This window comes from Bolinopsis microptera, chromosome 11 (assembly GCF_026151205.1).
Source record: "Bolinopsis microptera isolate Bmic1 chromosome 11, MBARI_Bmic_1.0, whole genome shotgun sequence".
NCBI lineage: Eukaryota > Metazoa > Ctenophora > Tentaculata > Lobata > Bolinopsidae > Bolinopsis > Bolinopsis microptera.
The window spans coordinates 13,659,359-13,686,517 of record NC_087082.1 but is presented as its reverse complement, the minus strand read 5'-3'; the positions used below and the strand labels follow the sequence as shown (position 1 = coordinate 13,686,517).

The window sequence follows — 27,159 nt, the reverse complement described above, 5'->3', positions numbered from 1 at the left end:
GGTCCAAAAGTTTGTGTTTCTTTGTGATTCGGTAGGCCCGGTTCGATGATTCAATGGATGGTTCATTCCTTTTTATTGATTGTAAGGAACCTGTGACTAGCAGGGCTAACAAGCCCTGAAATGGTGACACCACCATAAATTCGTGTGATAGCGTTTTAGGTGCAGTCAGCTGTATAGGCCGGCCCATAAGCAGGCTGCAACCAATCAAGCGGTGCATGTGAGCCAAACAGGCCATTAACCAAGTGACGAGATCACTGACTGAGTGCTCAGATCACGTATCCGATGAGTTTTGAAATGGTCATAACTTAGCCATATTTTAACCAATGAACTTGAAACTTTTGGAAAAGTTTTCAATTATCAAGCCAAATGTGTGCAAAAAATTTTGAGTTCTTAGCTTAAAGCGTTCTCATTTTATGAAGACAATAGTGAAAAAGAGGGAGTGTCACGCCACGCCCACTGTAATTGGGCGTGGCTTACGAAACTTTCAGGAAATCTAAGTTTGACCCATATCTATAATCTCTGAAATTTTGGTGCAATTTGGAGACGAATTACGTGAGTTATTAAGAGGTTGCGTGTGGGTAGTCACTTATGGGCCACCCTGTACTTTAAAGCCAGCAATATAATCCACAAAACTGACTCTTGGCACTCATTTCAGGATTTAAAACGGCCAAATAATGTGTTTTATAAATACCCTACTATTTAAACTTTTTAAATCCCTTTAAAGCCAGCAATATAATCCACAAAACTGACTCTTGGCACTCATTTCAGGATCCTAAACGGCCAAATAATGTGTTTTATAAATACCCTACTATTTAAACTTTTAAAAACCACTTTAAAGCCAGAAATATAATCCACAAAACTGACTCTTGGCACTCATTTCAGGATTTAAAACGGCCAAATAATGTGTTTTATAAATACCCTACTATTTAAACTTTTAAAAACCACTTTAAAGCCAGCAATATAATCCACAAAACTGACTCTTGGCACTCATTTCAGGATTTAAAACGGCCAAATAATGTGTTTTATAAATACCCTACTAAATACTCAGCACACCTACCACATATTGTACTCTTTTGCGTCAAAACACAAAAATCTTTTGAAAGCTTCTTGTGTCGCGGTAAATTGATTGTTTCGGGCGGATCTGTCTGTACGTGCTACCTGTACTATTCACCAAACCATGTGCTTTCGCGCCGCTGCGGGCGCACTTGTTTCACAAGCGCAAGGGCTCCGGATATAATAGAGCAACTATGTTTAATTTATGAACATAATAGCCTGGGGTCCTCAGGTAAGCGGCACAGCAACGCATTGCGCTACAAGTCCTGTGAGTAAATTATGCCTGAGAAATTGTTTTAATAATATAAAGTGAATCCATATTTTTGTATTTTTAAAATTTAATAATTAATATTTTGGGACAAAGGGAGTCTCCATTCAATTTTTTCCATCACCTTAAAAAGGCAATAGATGGTTAGAAGTGATAGGATTTGGGAATGGATATAGTTGTCATGTGTTGTATGACCAGCCGCGCACGAAGTGCGCGGCTCCCCCTGTATCGTCAGGACGATACAGGGACGACCGTGGGTGTCACTTGTATCACGTGGTGACCCCCACGGTCGTTTCACTATAGCGTGGGAGGGGGGAGCCGCGCACTTCGTGCGCGGCGGGTCATACAACGTATGACAAGGTGTCACAACGTGATACAAAGATATAGTGTGTATTGGTTTTTCGTCGTGTCACAAAGCAAAACATGCATAACCCTCCGCAAACACGTGCTCCTTCACAAATTAGCACGTGATTGTCGCGCGCGCATTTTACAATGCTTTTATGCCAAGGTCGTGTACTCTATACTCTTATACTATACCACACATTGTTTGCGTCGTGCGCTTGTAATGTACTTCTATCCGCTGTTATACTTATTCATGTTGCTGCGAATTGATAATGTCGTTCAAGCTTTTGTTTACTTCATACGATACAATGCAATCTTCTTATAATGTTTTGGGTGCTTGGTGGTACCACAGACTTGGCTCCCTATCGCGATATTAGTAATCCGTTATATTGTTGTATAAATTATGATGTTAATGTTATGTTGAACATGATTGCGAATAGATTGATTCATTATACGAAATGAACGATACATTTTATTATGATTCACATTGTATTACCTACCACAGATTTGATTGGGCGACATCTGTCCGACAGTCGAATTACTTGTATCACGTGGTGACCACGGTCGCTTCACTATAGAAGCCTGTAGAGTTTCGACGATACAGGGGGAGCCGCGCACTCGTGCGCGGCGGGTCTTACAACGTATGACAAGGTGTCACAACGTGATACAAGGATATTATATGTTTGTTTGTTTGTTTGTTTATAGAACCCGTCCCCAATCTCGTATCGGAAAATGACTAAACTCAGGTCTGAGTATGAATACGGGTGGTACCTGCAAGAGTGTTCATTAAGCATTTAGAGTTCTGTAAAACTGCAGTTACAATTGTGCTAGAGTATTTTTAGTATATACGATTGGTATCAGATATATATCCCTACTTGCTTCCAAAATTTGTAAAGCCGTAGTACATACATATCACATTACACCGGAGCCTACACAGTGCAATCTCCTCCAGTCGATCTGCGCCGCGTATGTTTATATAAGCTCGCGGCGCAGACTGGAGAAAACAACACTCTGCAAGTTCGATCCAGTGCAATGCTACATGTACGTACTACGGCTTCATCTCCAACTTTCTGCACAATGTACTGGAATGTTTTGAAGGAAAAGAAAGAACAAAAAAGTGATATATATAAATAAAATCAGCGATTTAATGTTAGCCTTAGGACGGTAACTTTAATTCCATGGTTTCTCAAATCAGCTTAAAAAAAAAGAAAAAAAAGTATGTAACGTCGATACCAAACCGATTATTGAGCGATAATAACTGAGTAGTTGATTCCTGGGTTGCGAAGTCATTCAGATGTTCCAGTCTTCGAATGTAGTTCTTGTTCAGTTCTTGACCAGAAGTGTCTAATGAAGTAAGTCAGACAAGCAAACTCTTCCTTAAATGCTGATATAAGTCGTCTCAATCCCAGAAATTATGAATGATGACCCAGTGTAAAAGTGCAGAAATCGGCCGAAAATAACAAAGACTAAAAACAGTTGAAAAGTGACAGGATTCAAACACAAGGAAAATTAATAACTTAGAGCGTAATAAGGAATATCTCCAAACGGAGTTTTCTGAGAGGGTGAGAGGTTCTTTAATTAGAGCTAATGTTTAAATGGGCCCCACTTAATGTACTAAATTAATCGGACTGCTGAGAGGGTGAGAGGTTCTTTAATTAGAGCTAATGTTTAAATGGGCCCCACTAAATGTACTAAATTAATCGGACTGCTAGCAAGGAATCGAGAGTGGGAATAAAAATAAAAGCGGAATAAATTTTAAGATAATCAGGATATTATATAGTGTGTATATAGTGTGTATTGGTTTTCGGACAAGAGTCGCTGTCAGATAAGGGTCGTTTTTGGCGACATCTGTCCAACTTTCGGATCACATTTGTAATTTCGGGTCACGTTCGTACTTCACAAGCTCACGGGTAATCTTGTGACGTTGCTCCCACAGTCCTAATATAATGCTGATTTGATCCATAATTGAGATCTGATCCACCGATACGTGATTGACTATTTGAGGACAGGATCATCATCATGCTAGCCGTATACACAAAGTGCCAATAGTAGAGGCTCTTACGGGCATTGTCTGCTCGATACGCTAGGGACCCCAGATACACCATACTAGACGTATTTTTGACCGTAGAATCGATTAAAAGTGGTGTTAAGATGATTGGACTGACTTTTTGGGGGTAAAATTGCAAAAAACCGATTTTTGGGCGAAAAATAGGCCAAAAAACCATGTTTTTTGATATTTTGAACAAGTTAATTTTGTTGGCATGTCGGCAAAACTTGCATGGAGATAGCTAAAACACAGCCGCACAAGATGATATAAAAATTTGAAAAACCCCTCTATTTTTTTTGGGGTAAAAATCCAAAAAAGTGGTAAAAATTTGACTTTTTTTGCTTGAAGTTTAAATAATTTTTTGCAGTTGTATTAAATCAACCCAAAAATAGTCACATCGTGTTTGCCTAAATTTTTCCTTTCCGAGAAGTACCCACTTCATATACTTTATCGAAGTTTGAATATTGTCACTCCGCAAGCGTTTTTGCCAAATTTTCGACGCGCACTACGCGCAAAAGCATTTAGTTGTTATCAATTGGCACCCGCGCGTTCATCATAAATTTCAAACAGCTATAACTCTGCGAGATTATGTCCGTTCTAGCTCATATTTTCACACTAAATAGAAAATAATGTGATCTTATTGCTGACAAAATATGAATATAATTACTCTATTTGCCTTAGAGTAATAGACTGTCAAAGTTTAAAACGCGCATTGGTATAGCACGTGACTAATAAGGCCAAATTTATACTTCTTAACATATTATCGATCCTTAGACATCATACTATTGCTATTGTGTCCAATTTAATTTAATTTAATTTTAATTAGCGGTTAGGTCTCTAAAATCGTAGCAGAAAACACGTCTTTTTGCCCGTAAGAGCCTCTACTACAAGTGCCAATCTCATCACAGCCTACATTACACACAGCTAGGAGAGCGCCGAGAGCGGTATCATGGAGATCAGTTATTTATATAACATTTAAACTATTGTCCAATTTTTGACATCAAATGAAAATAAACTATGGTAGACTTAGAGTTCAGCTCAGGTCATATCTCAGTTCAGATCATGTCTCCAATTGGAAAATGGAAATGTGTCGTATTGCAATTAGATCACAATATCGGACAGATGTCTTTTTTTCTGGTAACATATTGAAGGACTTCGCCGCTTCGACGCGCCGCGCGAACTAGCATTCTTGCTTCGCATCGAAGATCGTTTTTTTCGCAGAGCAACGATCTCGATGGGTTGACATCGTCAACCAATGACCAAGTTTTTGGAGTTGGGTTACATCTTGGTGACAGTAACATATTGAGTCGGACAAGAGTCGCTGTCGGACAGGTGTCCTTTTAACTGCATCATGCATATCACCGCACAGGCTACATTATATTTATTACGGTGTCCGGTCGTTCAACTTTCGATTCAAATAATTGACAACGGCAACCATTCCATTTTGTTCTCTGGAACGCCCCAAAGAAATTTGGTAATTTAACCAATATGGAACGATCGTTAATTGTAATTAATTACGGTCGATGGAAATCTAGCGTCCGCTAACCGGCGCAATTCTTGTTAAACCAATAGTTGTCGACGTTTCGGCCCACGCCGCGCCTTTGTCATGGACGAGACCAGAGACGTTGCAATTACTTTCTACATAGCTGCAATTTACAACGCGCAACGTTAAAAATAATCTGTCATACATCATATAACTATAAATATCGTGAAATACCTACATTATTTGCAATTTGGTCAGACATCCGGATCCCGACGGCACTCTCGTTGCCTGGCACTATGGAACTGGAAGCACTCTCGTGGCATCATCGATTATGATCATGGCTGTGTGAAAGGTTGACGCATGACCAATGACGGTCTAACCTGGGGACCTCAGGCTATTATGTTCATAAACGTATAGAGATTCGGCGGAATGACAGGCTGAGCGCCGCCCAGTAAATGACGGTCGGGATGTAATTGACATACGTTGCATGCCACTTTCCGCCGAATATTATCTCTGATATTGGGATACGAAACATGTATCAAGGATGTAATGGCACGACACACATGCTCGCCGCTCTATTACGCGCTACTAGGCATATAGTGCGCGTGCGCGCGATATTAATTGTTAAAGCGCATACTCGACCAAATTGCTTTAATATGTCTATTTAAGTTCGGCGATCGCGCTTTCCATAGTTCAACAAAGGCTTCGGCGAACGGGAGTTTGTTCAACATGCCTAGCCAAGGAATATATTATTTGGGAACTAGTTAATTATTTGAAATATACACCTTGTTTATTTATTCGGAATGAAATATCATAGAATCCATTAAAAGTTGAGGTATGCATTCTCAGTCAGGTAACCTACCTATGGCTATGTACTGTGACATATGTTGATTTTCGTCAAGACTTGACGGGGCTATCACATCAGTTGACCACTCCACTCCCAAGGTATACTGAGGTACTGACAAAAATTGTTTTCCGTCAACAAATTGCTGCCAGATTTGGTGCCCCTCAGAATTAAGAAGTATCAGTGAGCTGCATGAAGTGTAAAACTTCCTCGAAAATTAGGGAAATCACTGCGCCTTATTATTTATTTCTACAGCTTAGCAACTAGAAAGTTCTGAAAGCCCGTCAACCACACCCTTGGTTGATGAGCACACCTTCCCCTTGATGAAACAAGCGTTACTACATATTAGTAACATGGGGTGCCATATCTCTTCGTCATTTCTGATAATGACAATACAAACAGTGTTAAATCAAAAATTTTCATCGATCCATAACTCCGCTTCCGGACCACCGATTTAAAAAATTCAAAAATGGGTGTTAGGAGAAATTTCTGACCTTGTTTGGACGTTAGAAATTATGGTCATTCGTGCTTCAGAAGAGACTGGCAGGCCCATAAATAAGGGGTTTGATCATGATAATGATAACATTTATGAAGGAGCACATGTTTTAATAGCGAGTGACGAATTTTTCTCTACTTTGACATTACCATAAAGATTAAAACAGAATATCTTTGTACTGCATTGTTCGATTTCGATGAAATTTACAAGGTAACGAGACCAAATGTCTCTCAGTTTATTTAAATAAATACCGTCGGAGTTGTCAATATGCAAATAATGTAAAACTTACATTATGTTTGTTGGCGTGATGTTTAACGAACATGTGTTCTCTGTTTATAGGATGGAAAAGCACGTTGAATAACAATTAACAGATTTGAATATTATTATCTGTAGTGAATTATTTCGTCATTAACGGTACATGATCTCCACGCTGTAACAGAGACTAATTCGGGGCAAAAATAACAAAATTATATTTCTTGTATCAGTTTACAGCCGTTATGTTGGGAAATTTTACTTTTGTAATTGAAAAATGTAGGATGATGTCATTAAACATTTTCTTACTTAATGACAGAAAAATAGTTTACCTTTTCCAGAAAATTGTAACCAAATATTAGAAGATACCGGGCGGATACTAGTATTGTAAAGTGAAACTCTGAACATTTCATCATGATCAAATATAACAGCGCCTATAATTCCATAGAATAACAACAATGATGTTACGCAAAACAAGGCGAATTGTAAGTATTATCTTCAGACTGAACACATGTGTAATGGTGAGCAAATGATTGGTCTTCACTGTCGTTATTTAAGAAGTGTTATAGTATTGGATGACACTGTGATAATATGCGACTAAGCTTTATGTGGGCAGCAATATGATTTCTTGGAAAACGTCCAATAAACATGAAGTGGTGGGATTGGTATTTTAGAGGTATTTATAAAGCAGAACATTTGTTTGTGTAGTAAGAGCGGCCACTCGATCAAGGAACTAAGAAATGTCCGCCAACCTTAAAAGTCAGGTGAGGTAACTGCATGTAAAACAGATGTGACAAACGGTGTGACAGTGGTCCCTCAGTGCTGACATGTATAATATACATTGTACAATATATATTGTACAATATACATTGTATAATATACGTTATACATTGTATATTCTATGAATCTCTAATGTAGTCTAATGACCCTCTCTCTTTTAGTCCCAATAAAGTTAGCATCAAGAATATGTCAGAATCTCATCTCTTCTCTCTCTTTCTCTCTGTCTCTCTCTTCTCGTAGTAATAAAATGTTTATCAAATATGCGAAAGAAATGATTTTGAGTGAGGTTTATCCTATTTATACACAATCATTCAGCAGATCAGTTAAATACATCACCTCATACCGGTTATTACGGTCACCATTTAAAACAATTTAACGAAATTCTAAAACAGTAACAAGAATCATTGAGTCATCATCTCCCAGATAGTTTCACAGTTACATAATACGGACAGACTCAGTTCTCACACCAAAACACACACACCCCATCTTGGAAGATTGCCAAATAATTTAAATCAATTACCAACGCATAATAATACCATCATAATATTCTGAGGCGCTTTCTGTCCGGAGATGTGTTACACTTTAGAGCGATTCCTGGACAACAGTCATTCCAAATCAATAAATACTGGATAAGGCAGTAAGTGTAACGACAAGTGCAACAATGAAGCCATTATGTTTTAACATTACCACAATTTAGCAAATAAGAGGACGCGTATTGTTATAACTTTATAAGTTTATACACGCCTTTGCATTGTAATCATGTATACACAGGGGGCCAGGAGGGCCGGGGTGGGGAGTATGTTTTGGCGCTATTTAATTCTGTCAAATCACTACAAAAAGCCCACAAAAATTCCTTGCTCAACAATTTCAGGTTAAAACACGTCATGATCCTGACGCCTCATGTTATCTCCATTCAAGTCTTATCTCTCCTGTGGACATGGACGATTTTACGTGCATTTTCACGTGCACGATTTTATGCGCATTTGCACGTGCACGATCTTATGTGCATTTGCACGTGCGGTTTAGTCTTTCGGTTGATCTTATAACCTCTTGAGGGTGGTGATGTCTGTAATTGTGATGTGTTGTGTACACGCGTGTGTAAGGTGTACAATATTATCTCTCTCATTTTGCAAACTTCTTCGTCCACAACCGAGCCAGCCTGAGACAAGTTAACATTTAACATTAAGTTAATATTATATTGTGTACATAACACTTAATACTATCTTAAATAATATCAATACTTAACATTAATAAAACAATTATTACTAATAAACATGTAAATGTTACAGGTTAATTTGGAAATATTGTCTAGACATTCATCAGCTCACAACAATTACTGTCAATGTGTATTGTGTATCTTCATGGTACTAGAAACTTATTAAAGATTAATTAAAAGTAGATTAGATGGTCCGTTCGAGTAATGTCAGCGGTGGAGACGGTGGTGACGCCAACTCCAACATATTTAACCCGAAGAAGAAATCATTTGTATCAACAACCATTGCATTAATGATCAGCTTCGCCACATTTAACATCCGTGGGCTCGGTGTTCAGCAAGATGATAGCCTACATAGTAAACGTGAGTTACTAGGATTAGACTGTGAAAAGTACAATGTCGACATCTGCGCTCTGCAGGAAACTAAAGTCACCGAATCAGACAGCCTTGTTTTGCGCAACGGTTTTAACTTGTTTCTGTTCGAGCAGTTGGACAGTCGCCATGGAGGCTTGGGTTTTATAATCAGTCCTCGCATGATGAACTATGTGGTTTGCTGGAAGTACATCAGTGACCGGGTATGCTATGTCGATATTTGCATCCCCTCACGTAGCGGTACACCCCTACGTTGCAGGGTGATCAATGCCTACTGTCCACATCAGGGGCTAGTCCGTAAAAATCCAGTTGTTTTGGATAACTTTTATGGGCAGCTAAGAGAGGCCAAGAATGTACCCTCTAATGTGGAGTTGCAATTTCTGGGTGACTTTAATTCAAAACTGGGTAAATTATCCCCTTCTGATATTGAACAGGGTTTTGGTAGATATATGGGGAAATACGGAATGGGAGTAAGGAACGAAAATGGTTCTAGATTACTGGATTTTATCTCAGAAAATAATCTGTTTGCTGTGAACACTAGTTTTATACAACCTAGCAGACGTGTTACATCATTTACTGGTTGGCGGAAGGATTGGTCGGCTGGTCGGTACAGTAAGAAGACACTGCCTGTATACTCTCAAATAGATTACATACTATGCCGAAATAGATCTAAGTGTCTTTTGACTCAATCAAGAACTTATGCTGGTACTAAAACATTTTCAGATCATAGACTTGTCATTGCTCGCATCAATTTCAGCAACATTCATCTTTGTTTCAAACCTAAACAACGTCGTGTTCCTTCTTATAATATATCAGAACTTGTAAGCAACAAAGATATGCAACATAAATATCACTTGGCCCTTGAAGGCAAGTTCTCAAATTTTGCGACCAGCAACGATCCAAATGCCGACCTTCAAAATCTTATGTCTCATATTCGTGATGCTGCCAATGTTTCCATCGGCCCAAAACCTAAAGCTCGCTTGAAACATCACAGCAGTGATGACACTCTCAAAGAGCTTGTTGAAAAGCGTCACGATCTCCGACAGCTACTTAACAATAATCAATCTCTTGATCGAACTACATTGAGGTCATCCATCAACCACCTCACTAATAGTATCCAGAAAAGATTAGTTGAAGTGAGGTCTGCTCAAGCTGATCAGACCTATAGTGATATTACTAACACAAACGATTCAAGGAAAATGTTTGAAGCAGTAAGACATCTTCAGAAAAGTAAACCACCTAATAACTCGATTGGTGTTCATGATGAAAATGGCTGTTTGATTGCATCTGACGACATGAAAGCTTCTGTTGTTAGAGACTATCTCGAAAAACAGCTGACTCGCAATGAGCAACCTCTCGAGCCTTTTGAGGGTCTACCACGTGCTCTCAATGTCCCTTTTACTGGAGTTGAAATACATGCAGCCACCTCTAGCTTGAAAAATGGGAGGGCAAATGGTCCCGATGGAATACCCAACGAGCTAATTAAGTACTCTAATAGTACAGTCCATGAACATTATGCTGGAATCATCAACAGTTGTTTCGAGACACATACTTTCCCCATTTCCATTGGAGAGGCTACTATAACACCCTTACAGAAGCCAAAAAAACCTATTGGTCCTCTGAAGAATTTACGTCCACTCACCTTGTCCAATGCAGCCAGAAAAATTCTGTCTATGGCTACTCTTAAAAGGATAGAAGAAAAAGTGAACGCCTTCACTGGTCCATGGCAGTGTGCATATAAACGCGCTCGTTCTTGTGCTGATATTGTTTGGTGTCAGCGAGTTCTACTGTCAGTTGTCCAAAGGAAGAAATGGGAGTATCATCGCATGGGCATTGATATGTCTAGTGCGTTTGACACGATCAAACGCACTACGATTCTTGAACTCCTGAAACTGTGTGGCTGTACTGAGGATGAGCTGAGGATTGTCCGGTTGTTGTTGTCCAACACAAAGCTACGGGTGAAGGTAAATGGAGTTCTTTCACTTTCAGCTGAGTTTTTAAGTCTCCTTGGAGCTTTCCAAGGTGACTGTCTATCCGGCTGTCTGTTCACCCTTGTCTTGGCTGGTGCTTTGAATGAACTTAGATGGACTATAACAATCAGTTTAGATAGGCCGATCCCCCCGATTACTATGGCTGGCCTTCCACTTGACACTGAATATGCTGATGATGTTGACTTCAATGATGAAGAGGAAGACAACTTGAGAGCTATTTTGCCCCAGGCAACAGCTATACTCGAGAAATGGAACCTCTTTGTCAATGAAGACAAAACGGACTTCACTCATGTTTATTTAGCTAGTACGGGTGAAGTCGACAGTGATGGAAAATTAGTGTCGGGGAATGAAGTATGGAGGAAAAGTATCACTCTAGGGTCCGTCTTGTGTAGCAAAGCTGATATTCAGCGTCGCATAAACCTGGGATATGCTGCCTTTAACAATTACAAGAAGGCCTGGAGTGATAAACTGCCCCTAAACAAACGTCTAATACTGTATAATGCTTTAGTCGTATCGGTTCTTATGTACAACTAATCCTGTTGGGCCGTCCCCAAAATATTCCTTGAAAAACTAGATGTTGTTCACCGCAGACATCTTCGCACTATTTTGAATATAAAGTACCCAGGAGTCATCTCCAACAAAAACTTGTATAAACGCTGCAATGCTGAGCCATTGTCAGAAAAAGTGGCCCGTAGTCGGTGGAGAATGTTAGGACATGTTTTGCGGGGTCCTATTGACGGACCAGCGTTTTCTTCCCTCATTTTTGCCATCAATACACTGGACTTACCAGGGAGAAGAGGAAGACCCCAAAGTAATCTATTCTCGCTGATTGTGCATGATTTATGTAAAAGAAATCTTTATTTGAATAATATCTTTGACCTGCATTATCTCCGTAATTTGAGTTATGACAAGAGATATTGGCGGAAATTGCAATGAAGTTCTTTATTTTTAGTTTTTTCTTTTAGGGAAAGATTAGAATTGGGCGTTGTTTTTTAACTATCCCTTGTTTAGAACTTTGATTTAATAATTAGTTTTAGTAATAAAACTTCAATAAACACCAATTCCCAACCAATTGCAATTAGCGGTCAATTAACGTAGTTCTTACCGGTCATGTTCGGACTTGTGTGTGAGAAACTGTTGAGCAATGTTGCCAACTAGAGGGTCAGCGGGATTACAGTCAGTCAGCAGCGAGCATATCGACAGTAAAACCTGCAAATATACAGAGATAGAGATCATATCTTGCTGCAAACACAAAGATAGAGATCATTCATCATATTATAACTGTATACATCATAATATAACTGTATACATCATAATATAACTGTATAACTGTGTTGAATGTATAACTGATATATAGCCTCTGAAGAGGCCGTGTTTCGTGAGGGCTTGTCAAAATGAGGTCATCTCTAAACTAGAACTATCTTACAAATCCCAATATACATTACCTTATATTACATTGAAATTAACATACTGATGATTAAGAAACCTCCCCTGAAAGTGTCTGAACTTAAGGCCGCTAAATTCTTGGAGCCGTTACGTGTCTGAACTTAATTCTTTAAGGTGTTACGTGTCTCTGATTAGGTCCGCTCAGATGAAGATGCTTCTTAATTTTTAGCTCACAACTTTATATGCACAAAATATTATGGTAATCAGTGATATGAAATGAAGACAGGAACCACATGGCCATGTGGAGACAGTTGAAACTTAACAACAAATACCGTTACTAGGCAACGTCGTGATAAGAATAAAGTTGTGATTACAATGAAATTACCGAAGTAGTCATCCAGAATGGTCTCATAAATTATGCTAATTGATCTAATTACATAATTAATGAGGTTGTTACCTTGCTGATGGTCAGTGCAGGAGACCAGTTATCTTTGAGAATGTCCAGACAGATGTGTCCTTGACTGAAAATAAAATCGTCACTAAAATAACTGAACGTCACACTAGCTGAACCTCATACTTAGAAACAAATTGATACAAATCCCACGTTAATTAATTAGTAATTACCCCGCTAATTAATTACCGGACCAAGAAACCTAATCCGGTCCAGTGTTTAAGGTTTAGGACTTTAGGGTGCAAACAGTATAAAGGATATAAAACGTGTACTGTGTTACTTCACAGTTCCCCCCCCCTCAGTGTTACATGACAGTACCAAGCTGAAATAGCCCCGTCATTACATGTGATTGTGTGATATTAGATGAAACATGACGTCATGTACTACGACCACGCTGTAAAATTAATCGTCGTTTTGTACACATGTACAAGTAATATCCGCATACTCCGCATACTCCGCATACCCTAATTAATTGAAAATGTCTAGAATACGTATGTACAGTCTGTGTAGAGTGTATATGGGGGTATTTTACGGGCTTCACATCGGAAGATAGCGTCTCACAATGGACCAATCCTATTAAGGTTTGTATTGGCTAAAACTGCGTTCCACATACAATGAAATTACAGGAAGTGTGGCCCAGATTTACCGTTATATTGCGCGATCCCATTTACTGGTGACTCAGTCTTGTTTAACATGATATTGTAGGAAAGTAAGGAGGGTGTGTCTCGCTATATATCCCCCAGAACGGTCCTGCTCGTGATATTCTCACGTGGTAGTCAGGTGTTATGTCAGTACAAGCACTTTGGTAAGATTAAAGCACCAACAACCCACATGTGCACAAAATACCGTCTACCAGCCTTGCTCTAATGAGCCCAGTTAACCAACTTGTGGATTCTAAGGTCGCTGGGGAATAAAAGCCCAGCTTGTGTAAAGCGATTCTAATATCTTGTAAAGCAATTCTAATATCGTGCCAAAGGATGATATCAAAATAACTGTGTTCTGACTGAAACCATTAAGAGGGTTTAATATCTGTAAAGATTGTGTGATAACCAATACTGAGCCAATTGGTACAGTGAGTGTACACTAAGACAGGTACCACGTGTCGAATAGTCTACCGGAATGAGGAATCCCGGCTTCATTCTGGTCCTGATCAAAATCGGACATTTTTTTGGAATTCAGGTACAGGTCCTGGTAAAAACTCGGCATTCGGCATTTTGGCCGGGACCACACGAATTTGTTTTGAATTTGTGATAATCTTGAGTTGAAATCCGAAATGTCGTTCTAAGTAACAAAATGCAATTTAGACACTTAATATAATATTTAAATGACATAAGCATTCGCCTTTTATATTATGGCGAGCGCATACCTAACATTGCTAATCTGCAACTGATAAAATTCTAAATGAATGCGATACAAAGCTTTTTAGATGCTGTTATCATCGCTGATTGCACCAAAAACTGGTGATATATAATATCTAAGGTCACGTGGTATAAAGTGCTTAAGGGGGCATACCCCAAAACAGTGGTTTGTGCCGTCCAGACCAAATGACCTCATAGGCAGTTCAGTGACCTTCTAGCGCACCGTTTCCACACCAAAATAATTATTTTGAGAATACCTATTTTTGTAATCGAGCATTTCCTGGTTAAGAGTGCAATTTTCGGAAAAAATTATTTTGTGGTTGAGACGCTATAAGTTAATCATTTCTTGCGGTATCGGGTTGAAATTTTGCTCGCCGTTTATTCACATCTATGTCAAGGTGTGTGTAAAATCTTGATATCGTATCTAAAAAGGCTGGTGTGTTATGAATTTTTAAAGTCAAAAAGCTAAAATTGTCCTTTTCAGGCTTATTTTAACAAAAAGTCAGTCAGTGAAGATCGGATTATTTGATGCTTGACATCAAATTGTTCTCTGAATTCTGGCGCAGTTTTTGATGCCCTCAAAAATGTTTTTACTCATTCACCTTCTGATCTATTGGACCTCAAAGCCAAACAACAAATTTAGGCACATTTTTCGTTTTTAATATTTACTGATTTTTCTAAAAGCATTTTAGGGTGTTTTGTTGTTCATAACTCATATATAAATGTGCTAGTTGCGGTTATTTTGCACCCTTCAAAAAGTCACTAGTACATTCCTATCAAAATTTTAGAAAAATCAGTAAATATTAAAAACGAAAAATGTGCCTAAATTTGTTGTTTGGCTTTGAGGGCATCAAAAACTGCGCCAGAATTCAGAGAACAATTTGATGTCAAGCATCAAATAATCCGATCTTCCCTGACTGACTTTTTGTTAAAATAAGCCTGAAAAGGACAATTTTAGCTTTTTGACTTTGAAAATTCATAACACACCAGCCTTTTTAGATACGATATCAAGATTTTACACACACCTTGACATAGATGTGAATAAACGGCGAGCAAAATTTCAACGCGATACCGCAAGAAATGATTACCTTACAAGACATATTTATGTGGATCATAATTCTGGGGATCGGAATTATGGGGGAACGAAAATATGGGGATTTTTTTCAGAAATCCCCAAATTTCGTACCCCAAATTAAATTTTCGCATTTTCACGCTAAATTATTTCAGATAAATCAAAATCAGTTTTTGATGAAATTTTTAAAAATCGTGAAAAACTAATTAAAAATCATTCTCTTCGTTTAAATCGTCTTCATCGTCGTCTCTTTCACCTTGAGTCTCCTCACCGGTGTAGTCCCAGGTGTATGCCTCCCTCAACACTAGGAGTTTGAGCTTGTCAATTAAGTCTCCCCTACTCTTGAATGTGAGACTAAGTTTGACTTCTAACCCTCCAGAGAAAAAAAACAGTATTTTCTATTCAGTAATTTTTATACTAAGTAACTTTCTATTTACCTGAGAAATGCGTATCCTTGTCTCACAAAACACGTAAAACAACTTATTTGACAAATTCACCTCAAATTAGCTCTATTTAAGCCAATTACATAAAATTAATGTGTGGGATTTTGAAATGGCGGCCACAATTTTGGTAGTACGAAAATATGGGGATTTTTTCCAAAAATCCCCAAATTTCGTACCATATAAATATGTCTCGTAAGGTAACTTATAGCGTCTCAACCACAAAATAATTTTTTCCGAAAATTGCACTCTTAACCAGGAAATGTTCGATTACAAAAATAGGTATTCTCAAAATAATTTTTTTTTGGTGTGGAAACGGTGCGCTAGAAGGTCACTGAACTGCCTACAATGAGGTCATTTGGTCTGGACAAATTTGGGGTATGCCCCCTTAATACTGGTTGAGTAGTAATCTCATTATTTTATGTGCTTTTGTATCGATTTTTACTGCTCTTATCAGCTTACACTATCTACTGTTACCATCGGCTACCTGTCACCGTGTACATATTGTATTCACCGTGTACATTGAACCATGGGAAGTAATCAGAATCAAAATGACAGTGAAAACATTAAGATCATCATCGGGAAACTCCTTGATAAGGCTGAAATACCTATCAGACCGGTTATCTCCACTTTTGACAGTGTTCAAAGTCGTACGGCCATTGTCAAGCGACTCGATCAGTTTACGGTTTTGTTACTTGAAAGTTGTGCTGAGTTTCTCGGTATTGCTCTTGCTGATCAGAAGGGTTTCAAAGTCTTTGCTAAGCCAGCTCTTATGAATCGTATTTATTTCGGTTTCAAAGCTCTCTTACCCACCAAATGTAAAGAATGTGGTGAGGACTATGTTATTGACCACGAACCTCAAGTACCGCCTTTTTTCAACTGCTTTAGATGTTTTAAAGGTTCTCATGATTGCGAGAGGAACAGAGTGCTGCACGAGACACTATCCAACATGAATACCCCTGCAGGATTTGTTTGGTTGTGTGATAAGTGTCATGATATTGTTGATCCGATAGAACCCAGAAAACATAAGTCACGTCATAATTCTGGAACACTCCCTGCTGGGGATCAGTTTTCTGACAGCTCTAATGACTTATCAAGCATTGCTCTCCAGAACGCTATATCGTCAACCCAATATGATCTCTCTCAAAACACACCTGAGCATCGTCCTCCTCCTCAAAACACACCTGAGAATCACGCTGCCCCATCCTCCAACGAAACTTGTCGGAATTTTCTAAATTGGAACTGCCCCCACGGTATGAGCGGGAAGAAGGAAGTTAGTGGGAAATGCTGCTCCTATATTCATCCCCGGGTGTGTAACCAGTTTCGCATGTCAGGGACGACAGGTAGAAAGGGTTGCAAAAAGGGCAAGAATTGTCCTTTTTTCCATCCTGAAATCTGCAAAACTGCGCTTGACATCGGTTCATGTTCTAAAAAGGATTGTTCGAATTTTCATCCTCGCTCCGCTCGAAAGAAAAATAACAACAACAACAACAACAACAACAACAAACCCAGCAGTGTCCCCCGAAAAGCGAAGCAGAAACAAAATGGTGCAAATCAGAACGTCAGCAATTCTGAATCGAGCAATTTTTTAGAGTTGCGAAACTTGGTCACGGGTATGGCGACCAAGTTATAGGCGATGGAGAAGAAGATGAGCCAAGGTGCACCAGCGTGCCATCCTCACACGCAGCCAACTTCAGCTCTCCAAGCTCCCCCCACCATGATGTACCCGGCTCCAGCACCCCAGCCTATGATGTCTCTAGGAGTGCCCAGGCTACCGCCCCATCCCATGCCTTACTCTCATCACTCCTTCTACTAAATGCGAGGAGCTTGAATCCGTCTGCGAATAGTGTCGGTAGATGGAAACTTAATGACCTTATTGGTCATGTTGAGGAAAAACGAGAGTCAGGGCACTTGTTCCCCTTCATCGCGATTACGGAGTCCTGGTTAAAGTCATACTACAGTGACGCTCAACTCCAGATACCGGGCTACTCAGTTTCAAGATGTGACCGTAGCAAGAGGAGTGGAGGAGGTGTTCTTCTCTACTCATTGTCGTCTCTCCCAGTGTCAGCTTCAGAGTTTTACGACGACGGTACTTGTCAGGGGCTGTGCAATGTTTACCCATCTGCAAAGCTATTGGTGGCAGTCATCTACAGACCCCCTGATGCGAGCCTATCAAGCTTCTCAAAGCTTTTGGATCACTTGGGGCACGCTATCGAAAACCTTGACAACGATTATGAGTTGTTCATAACAGGTGATTTCAACCTACCTCAGGTTGACTGGGGATCGCTTCAGATCCACAGCGGTGGGACATCAGAATCAAATTTATCGGCCCAACGCTTGTTAAACTTTATGTCAACCTATCTTCTCAGTCAAATGGTCAACGTGCCTACCAGAGGAAACAACATTTTGGACCTGGTTTTCTGTAACAATGACCGACTGATATCGGATGTTAAAACTGAAGCAACCGATATATCTGATCACGATATGGTCAGCGTCCTACTCTCCTTCAACCCTGGTGTGATGGAGGAGGCCCATGCTACATATCTTGATGAAATGAACTTTCGAGCATTAGATTTCAATCAAGCTGATTTTCCCCAACTGAATAAGGTTTTTGAAGCTATTGATTGGGATGAACTGAGAGATGCTGGTACGTTCGAGGAATTTCCTGCCAAGTTCACGGATAAAGTACTAAACACGTGCATATCGAACATTCCCAAGAAACGACCTCCATCAGGCAAGCCTAAGCTCTACAACTCTCTCAGAAGACGGAAGTCTAAGCTTAAAACTCGTCTCTCCGCAGCAAGGTGCGCCGGTGACAATGCCCGAATCAAGAAACTTGAAGACGAAATCGGGCTGGTGTGCTATGAGATAAAGGAGGCCATAGTCAACCGTCTGTAGGGTGAGAATCCCTGCCACGTTTTTGGTCAGCTTCGCCGGGGCTCATGTCTTTCCTCGAGGGAGCATTAGTGTCTACAGAAAAACTGACAAATCCTAGCGAAGTCCAATCCGAACCACATCTTCCATCAGAGGTGGTGCTGGGTCAGCTGGTTACTGAACGGATTGGCCTGGAGAAAAGCATAGTCCTGTCATTCTAAAGTTAACCATAGAGGGGGTCAGGCGCTGTTCGCTCACGGCTGGTTCTTGGAGCCAACACCCTCGGCCCCACAGAAGTGGGAGCACTGTCGGTGGTGGCACACCCAGATAACGGACAGTGTCTCTCCTTCTTTCTTCTTGGACTTGCATTGTTGCTGGTGAGTCAGCTGGCAACAGTGTACCATACTTTCATATTCATGTTTTCTTCCCCACTTCTCCTACACCTCACTTTATTACTCACTCATTCACTCACATGCCGCCTTAGGGCCGCTACCAGTTAGAGGGGATCTAACAATCAGACAAACTGCCAGCCTTAGGGCCGCTACCAGTTAGAGGGGATCTAACAATCAGACAAACTGCCAGCTATTGGAGATATAGCACTTAGATTATTACCAGCAAACTTAAAATTAGCGATAATTACGTAAACAAAGAAATTGCCAAATTGCGACAAAAAAGGGTCTACTCAAAATTCAAATATCGCATGTAAATTCGTGAATCAGCACTTTAGTATAGCGCGGAAATTGAGCCGCGCAAAGACAAAGATATAACACAAAAACAACAAAGATATGGGTGAATTCCATCGGAGGCTCAGGCATGCCTGGTAGGTTCCTGTCAGCCCACTAGAATGACAGGGGGCAGCCTGTTCTATCGAGTACCCGGGAGAACATCTAGGCATGGGTGGTGTTCTCCCGTGAACGAGCATTATGACAGTTTCCCTAACGGGAAACGTCGCTCACCAGGCTTTATCCTCTGGAGGGGCGGGATCACTAGCCCATGCCAAGTGACCCAAACCTACTGACACCTACAACCAGAGGAACCCCAATAGACGTTAGTCACTAATGACGGACGTAGCCTCCCAATAGGGAGGTAAAGTGGGTGCCCCAACATAAAAAATAAAAAAAAATAGTCAACCATCTCGACCAAGGTGAGAGGAGAGCGGTGGAGCGGATCAAAAGTAACCCCAAATATTTCTTCTCCTATGCCAAATCATTCTCCAAAGTGAAACACAACATCTCTACCCTCCTGAACGACAATAAGGAACTAGTCACTGAACGGAAAGAACTTGCCAACATCCTTCAACAACAGTTCTGCTCCGTTTTCAGCGACCCTACCTGTCCCGACACGGCAGTCCCTACATTTGCGGTACCACCCCTTATCAGTAGAGACAATGACATTGTGTTAACACCTGATAGTATCATGGAAGCTATATCTGAAATTAAGCTAGACTCTGCCCCTGGACCCGATGGAATACCAGCTATTCTTCTCAAAAGGTGTGCTACCAGCCTTAGTGTCCCGATTTATCTTATGTGGTCAGAGTCCATGTCATCTGGTATAGTGCCAAGCTTCTACAAGACGGGTTATGTTTCGCCACTATTCAAGAAAGGCAGTAGATGTGAAGCTGGAAACTACAGACCTGTCACTTTGACCTCCCACGTTGTAAAAGTGTATGAAAGAGTGGTAAGGAAACATATGGTGGAGTATTTGGAAGCCAACAGTCTCTTGACCGATAAGCAGCATGGTTTCAGAGCGAATAGGAGCTGCTTGACTCAAATGCTCGGCCATTTTGACGACATCTACGAAGGGTTTACTCGTGGTGAAGATACAGATTCTATATATCTGGATTACGCTAAGGCGTTCGATAAAGTCGACTTAAATCTTCTCATTCACAAGCTGAGAAAATATGGGTTTCATGGCAAGCTCATAGAGTGGATAAAGTCCTTTCTCTTTGATCGCGAACAAGTCGTGGTGCTTAATGGAGTTCACTCGGTTATCGCAAAGGTTTTAAGTGGTGTTCCCCAGGGAAGCGTTTTGGGGCCGCTTCTCTTTATCTTGTTCATCAATGATCTAGAACAAGTAGTGGACTCATCTAGGGTGAGTTTTTTCGCCGATGATACTAGAGTCTCCAAACAGATTGGCTGTTTTGAAGACTGTCAGTTGTTACAAGAAGATATCTATAAGATTCTTGACTGTAGTTCAAGGGGGCTATATTTATGAGTCGCATTTGAACTTGATTTCTCTTGGAGAATTTCTCTTTAGACTCTTAACTTGCGAACAAATTGAAGCAGCAAACTTTAGGCTAGAAACTTTATTGTAAAGTTAAATAAATAAAACAATAAAGTTTCTAGCCTAAAGTTTGCTGCTTCAATTTGTTCGCAAGTTAAGAGTCTAAAGAGAAATTCTCCAAGAGAAATCAAGATTCTTGACTGGTCACGTAGCAACAACATGAAGCTTCACGAGCAGAAGTTCGAGCTGTTAAATCACCTCCATAACACTAAGAGCTCATTCCCCGAACTACCCTTCTTTGCCGAAACACTGCGTTACAAAGTATCCAGTCAGGACATACTTTATCCTGTCGAAAACGTCCGAGATCTTGGAGTTATGGTTTCAAGTGATCTTAGCTGGTCGACACACATCGGCAACATGGTACCCAAAGCAAGGAGCACACTATCTTGGGTATTCAGTGTGTTCAAAACTCGCGACAAGACCGTAATGATTACTCTCTACAAGTCACTAGTAAGAAGCTTACTAGAGTATTGCTGCCCACTCTGGAGCCCTACCAAGGTGACTGAAATACAGCTGATAGAGGGGGTGCAAAGAACTTTCACCAGTCGTATTGGCGGTCTTCAACATCTCAACTATTGGGAAAGACTCGTACAGCTTAAATTGATGTCTCTACAGCGCAGACGGGAGAGGTATATCATCCTGATGATGTGGAAGATTCTCCATAATGTGGTACCAAACTGCTGTGATATCAAATTCAAGGTGACCCCAAGACACGGGGATGTAGCTGTCATACCCTCATTGTCAAAGTCAAGTTCCTTACGCAACCAGTCACTGTACGTTAGGTCTTTTGCAGTTCAAGGACCGAAGCTGTGGAACAAAGTGCCTCACACAGTAAAGGCTGATTCATCCTTTGACATGTTTAAGTGTAGTTTGTCGAACTTTCTTGCTTTGATACCGGACAACCCTCCGGTCGCCGGCTACAGCTGCAGTTGGTCAAACTCACTGGTCGACTACTCGCCATCCAGGTGGTCAGATATCTGATGACCCTTCCGGCTCCACGGATGAACTCAACGAAGTAACGAAGTAAAATAAGTAATGTATGCGTAATAAGTAAATTAGTCGCACTGATAAACCATAATGGCTACTCAGACTCCAGTAAATAGATACCGTTAACCAAATACCATGATGTATGAGTATGTTTTACGCTAAAATCAAAATGTGGAATATTCTGGAAATTTAATATCAAGTTGCTGACATAGCATAATGTTTAAATACACCTAACACCATTATACGTTATAAGATCAATAGACTTTTTCTAGTCCCTGTCCCGGCCAAAAAGCGGTCCCAGTTGAGCCCTGATTAAGACACGTGTCCCGTGACACGTACAATGTACAATGTACAATGTACAATGTACATGTCCACAAAATCAGACAATTACAACTAAAAGCTAACTTTACAATACAATATGAATAGAGACCGCGTCATATTGTGTAAATTTCTCGAACTTCATGAATCTCTACTTCTCAATCTACAGAATCTCTATTTATACACAATAAAAGAGTTTGTATTGTATATAAATATACAATACGGTATGTAGTTGAGACTGACTGGCCGTATTACATACGGTGTACTGATGCACTCGTAAGAGTTAACTATTAACACTTTTGTAATGGGTAAAACAAGATTGAAAGCTATGCTGGGAGAAATTCTATTCGATTATAATGCAACTTCTGTTGTCTCTTTATCTGCTATTTTATTGTCATATAATTATATCGGGACAGCTACTCTAACTGTGGTAATCAAAATTTTCACATTTTATTGTTGATATGATTATTAGAACTATGTGGGACACAGTGTATAATATAATATAATATATACGCATTATATTATTAGTGGGACAGGGGCACTAATTACTAATTGTACGCCCAGAACATCTACAAATCTGCTCACTAACATTCTCCAAACTTCAAGCAACTTGTTACATTATGAAATGTCTCGCTACTGAGACACTAAGTGTAAGGTTGGTTCATCCATTGTAACAGTAATTACACTTGTCATTCCTCAGGACATAGTCCACATATTGTAGTGAACATTATTTAGTATACAAATGATCATTGTATAGTGCTCTAGATATGATATAGTGCTCTATATAATATAGTGCACTATACTGCAATAAATAGTGCACTGCAACTGGTCTGAACCTGGGACGGGTCCAGAGCTATATTGAACATTATGGAGTGGTGGGTGTAATTTGCCGTACATTTTCTGAATTTCATATCATTCCGTCATTATATCCCTTCCTTGTCCAGCTGCAGTAGCCGTGGAATTTGACACATGCACAGATGAGGCACTATTTTGTACATTATAGTTGAGATTATGATTGTACGGCATGTACATTGTACGTGAGCTCAATCAAGATATTGCTTGGAAGATATTCGTCACCATCAGACACCTTACACTCGAATATGTCACTAAATCAAGAAATTTCTCCCAAGTAAATCAACATGAAAATTCAAGAAATTGTTCTAGTTATTCTTTTTAAAATATCAAATTCGATTGTTCAGATATAAGTTATAGCCATTTGAACATTTCGAAAATTACACTATTACAAATTGCGAAAATCACGAATATCTCACGCAGCAACTGTACATTTTTTTTAATTAAATACTTTTCAAATTTTACAGAGTACAGCAATAGATGAATATAAAATAGAATCGTTCAAAATATCGCCCCCATCTGTAAAATATGATGGGCACCCAAACACGGTAAACACATAGTGAACTATGTCCGCAGTAACTTGGACCCATTACATCGAATCAATCTAAATCCAAAAATTTATGAAAAACTATTTAATAAAAAACAAATCCATGGTGAATAACTGTGGATATATAGTCAAAATTGGTATTTCAATACGTCAAATTCCAGATACATTAGATACAGGTCTGATATGGTCATTAATGTGTGAGGTGTGCGGGTGAAGTGTGATATGATGTTGAAAGTATAGGAAGGTAGATAAAAAATTAATAAAACAAAAATAATAATAATATGGGGAGCAAAGAGACTAGGCTAGGCTGTTGTTTCACTATCCAATAAACATTTCCATAGATGCTTAGTGACCTCAGCTTTGAAAACACTAGTAGACACAATCTGTCTTACCTGTAAAGGGAGTCCATTCCACAGTATATGAGTTCTGTAGAAAAATGATTTTGCCAGTGGGCTATTTGAGGTACATAAGGTGTGTGAATTCTGACTTAACTTAGGTAAAATTGATGACACAATAGACAGACTGTCGAGGTGGCAACGTCTTAGTCGAGAAGTGCCCTGATATAAAGTGAGATAGTGAGGCAGCGGTACAGGAATTAAATTGTTCAGAACTTTGTGGAAAAAAATAAGATCATTCAAGTCAAACTTTTGAGACAAAGGGAGAATGTCGACAAGCTTGCACTTTTTGACATATTGCTCAGGTGGATAACTGCGGCCCTCTTCAGACAGAATCCATTTAATAGCTCTCTTTTGGAGACTTTCTAATTTATCACTAAGTGATTTATTACAAGGGCGCCAGATTATGGAACAATTTTCGAATTGGCTACGAACTAGGGAGAGGTAAAGCGCCCGGCGACGTTTCAGATCAATGACAATATGGCCATCTCTTCTGACCATACCAAGTTGTTGGCAGGCCTTGTAGAGAATATAAGTTCATGTAAATCACCAGGTGAAAAGCTGTTAGCTACTCCACACAATCCAGCCGAGAGTCCAGGAATAATTGAAGTTACCTGATAAACTTAATTACGAAATCAGGTTCGCATTCCTTGGTGACCTACATTTAACATATTACATATAATTATACATGTAATAACATGTCCTTATCTAAGGAGATAATTAGTAATTACCCCTTATTGGGTTCCCTTGTAATTATCACTGTACACTGCGTGCAGTGATGCGGAGAAGAGTTCCTTTAACTTACTTAAAAGAGTTACTTAAAAAGAGTTAGAGTTACCAAAGAGTTACTTAATAAAGTTATTTACCTTAGTTACTTAAAGTTACTCAAACATTTTGATGATACTCCCTGCACTAGCACGACTATTTTAGCTCTGCACTAAACTGTAAAGTTAAGTGTACTTATGTAATAGAAACTGTACGTTAACTACAGTCTACAGACAGCTACATTCTATAAACACGAAGTTTGGTGAAAGTATGCTGTCAATAAGAAAGTTTACAGCGCAGCGGGCACTGCAAGGCATCGTTATTATAGATGACATATCTATTTCACGTGACAGCAATAAACCAATTAGAATAAACCAATTAGAATAAACCAATTAGTTCCCACTATTGACCAATCAAATCCCAGAGACACGCCTCCCCACCAGAATCCATATCTCATTATCAAACGTTATCCAATACCTAATAATTATCACAACACCATTTAAATATTATTATCATAGTAGAGTAAAACACCGATTTACCGCGGAGTTTGGGAGAGATATAATAACAACCGCGGTTCAATTCTGCAGAAACCATGAAACTGTGAAGAAACAAACATTCCACACATTAACTGTGTGATATGAAGCATGGAGGGAGATCAATATCAGTACATACATGTTACAAATTTAAATGTTACAAATCCATGATTACGTACAATTTTAGAATGTTAAACATGGAATAAGAAACAAAGTTACCGACGTTAAATATTAACAATTTTGAATTTTGACATTGTCAAAACATATTTACTGGAAAGTAAAGGGTGTGGAGTTGCGCTATTAGAACCACAGTTTAAACTGTAGCAAAGGATAAACTCAATGCCCCATAATAATATAATAATATAATATGTTCATTATATGCAAGCCTCTTGATTTATAAAGAGAACTGAGCACTGAGTGAGCAGGTAAAGTGTTATCAAGATTACTGTGCATTCCTTTCAGGCCACTGTTATTTGTAACAGTTTGATCTATCTGCGGTGCTTAAACCAAAATTGAACCTTGGTGTTACTGTTCACCATATTACACACACACAACACACATATGTTAACCTGATTTAGTGTTAAGTAACAACTACAGTCTCTTCTTTTTAACACAGCGTTAATACCAGTCTCTCTTTTCAGAGTAATATCCTACTAGCACTATAACTGGTAATGACTTCAACTCTAATAGCTATAATCCGTTGTAGCGGTATGTTGTGAGGTATTAGATACAGAATCACAGATATCAGGTTACAATGACGTACTTTATACAAGCTTGTATAGAAGTTCAAGGGTGTGGGAGTTATAGGGGTTACAAGGGTAACAAGGGCTACAAGTGTTGAACATGTTTCGTTAAAAATAATCCATTGTATTTTTGGGGAAAACACGATAATGCTATGAGCTCTGAGAAACGTGTATTGTTTAAAGTGTACATGGCATGTAATTAACTAATTATCATACATCATTGTACATAACTTAATCTGGAGACAAATCCAATCTTAACTGTAGGGAAAGCATTCGTCCATGTCTGGCGGCTTACTCCCGGAAAATGTAAATTTGTCTCGAGCTATGTGGAAATGTCTGAAGTTTTGGGTGTGTTCGGAAGGCTTGGTTCAAGACATTACATAATGAATTAAGTATTAAATTTCAGGGCAGCATAAACTCGTGCATATCTGATTATATCAGATTATATTACAAGTTGAGATAATATATGTTGTAGGAGAGTTAAATAGTTTTCCACGTCATTTCAAATGATTTTCAGTAATGAGCTTCGTTAATTTCACACCCTTAAATCGTAGTACAATCCGATAAACCATGTTTTCTTGATCGATTACCACTTTCACTTTCATTCGTAAATATAACTGTTATCTTATCGTGTTACGTACCGTCTACTCTTTTAAAGATCTGCTAGCTTCTGAGGCTCGTATATGAGCGTATAGCCGGATATAGATATTTGCAAATTTCGTATATCGTCAGCTTTAAAATGCGATCAGCAGGTTGTATTAAATCTGCTTGTTGAAAAAAATACTGATGGTGATCATTACTGACTTGTTGATTTCATTCTCAACGTCAGCTCTAGCTGACTCTCATCAAAACTGAGCTTGTACGTGATCTTCCAAAATCCGCTACAAAACCCTCCTAACACACCCGTTTAACAGGTGAATAACACAAAGTTCATTACACAGTGAAGGTAGCAGTTAGCACGGGTAATTTGATACTATAGATAGTATTCAGAGAAAGGAGACAGTAGACATACTA

The 27,159-nt window shown here is 39.3% G+C and overlaps 1 protein-coding gene across 2 annotated transcripts in view; it reads right to left on the bottom strand.

The window, feature by feature from the left end:
• Nucleotides 1-6,708: 6,708 nt before the first annotated feature.
• Nucleotides 6,709-27,159, bottom strand: part of LOC134822686 (ubiquitin-conjugating enzyme E2 E1-like) — a 30,513-nt gene continuing 10,062 nt past the window's right edge. For both annotated transcript variants that reach the window (XM_063833879.1, XM_063833878.1), the window contains exons 6-8: nt 12,985-13,048; nt 12,247-12,350; nt 6,709-8,724 (exon numbers count right to left, since the gene is read on the bottom strand). In XM_063833879.1, the coding sequence (XP_063689949.1) occupies nt 8,688-8,724; nt 12,247-12,350; nt 12,985-13,048 (205 nt within the window). In that variant the 3' untranslated portion in view covers nt 6,709-8,687. The remainder of the gene's footprint in view (nt 8,725-12,246; nt 12,351-12,984; nt 13,049-27,159) is intronic.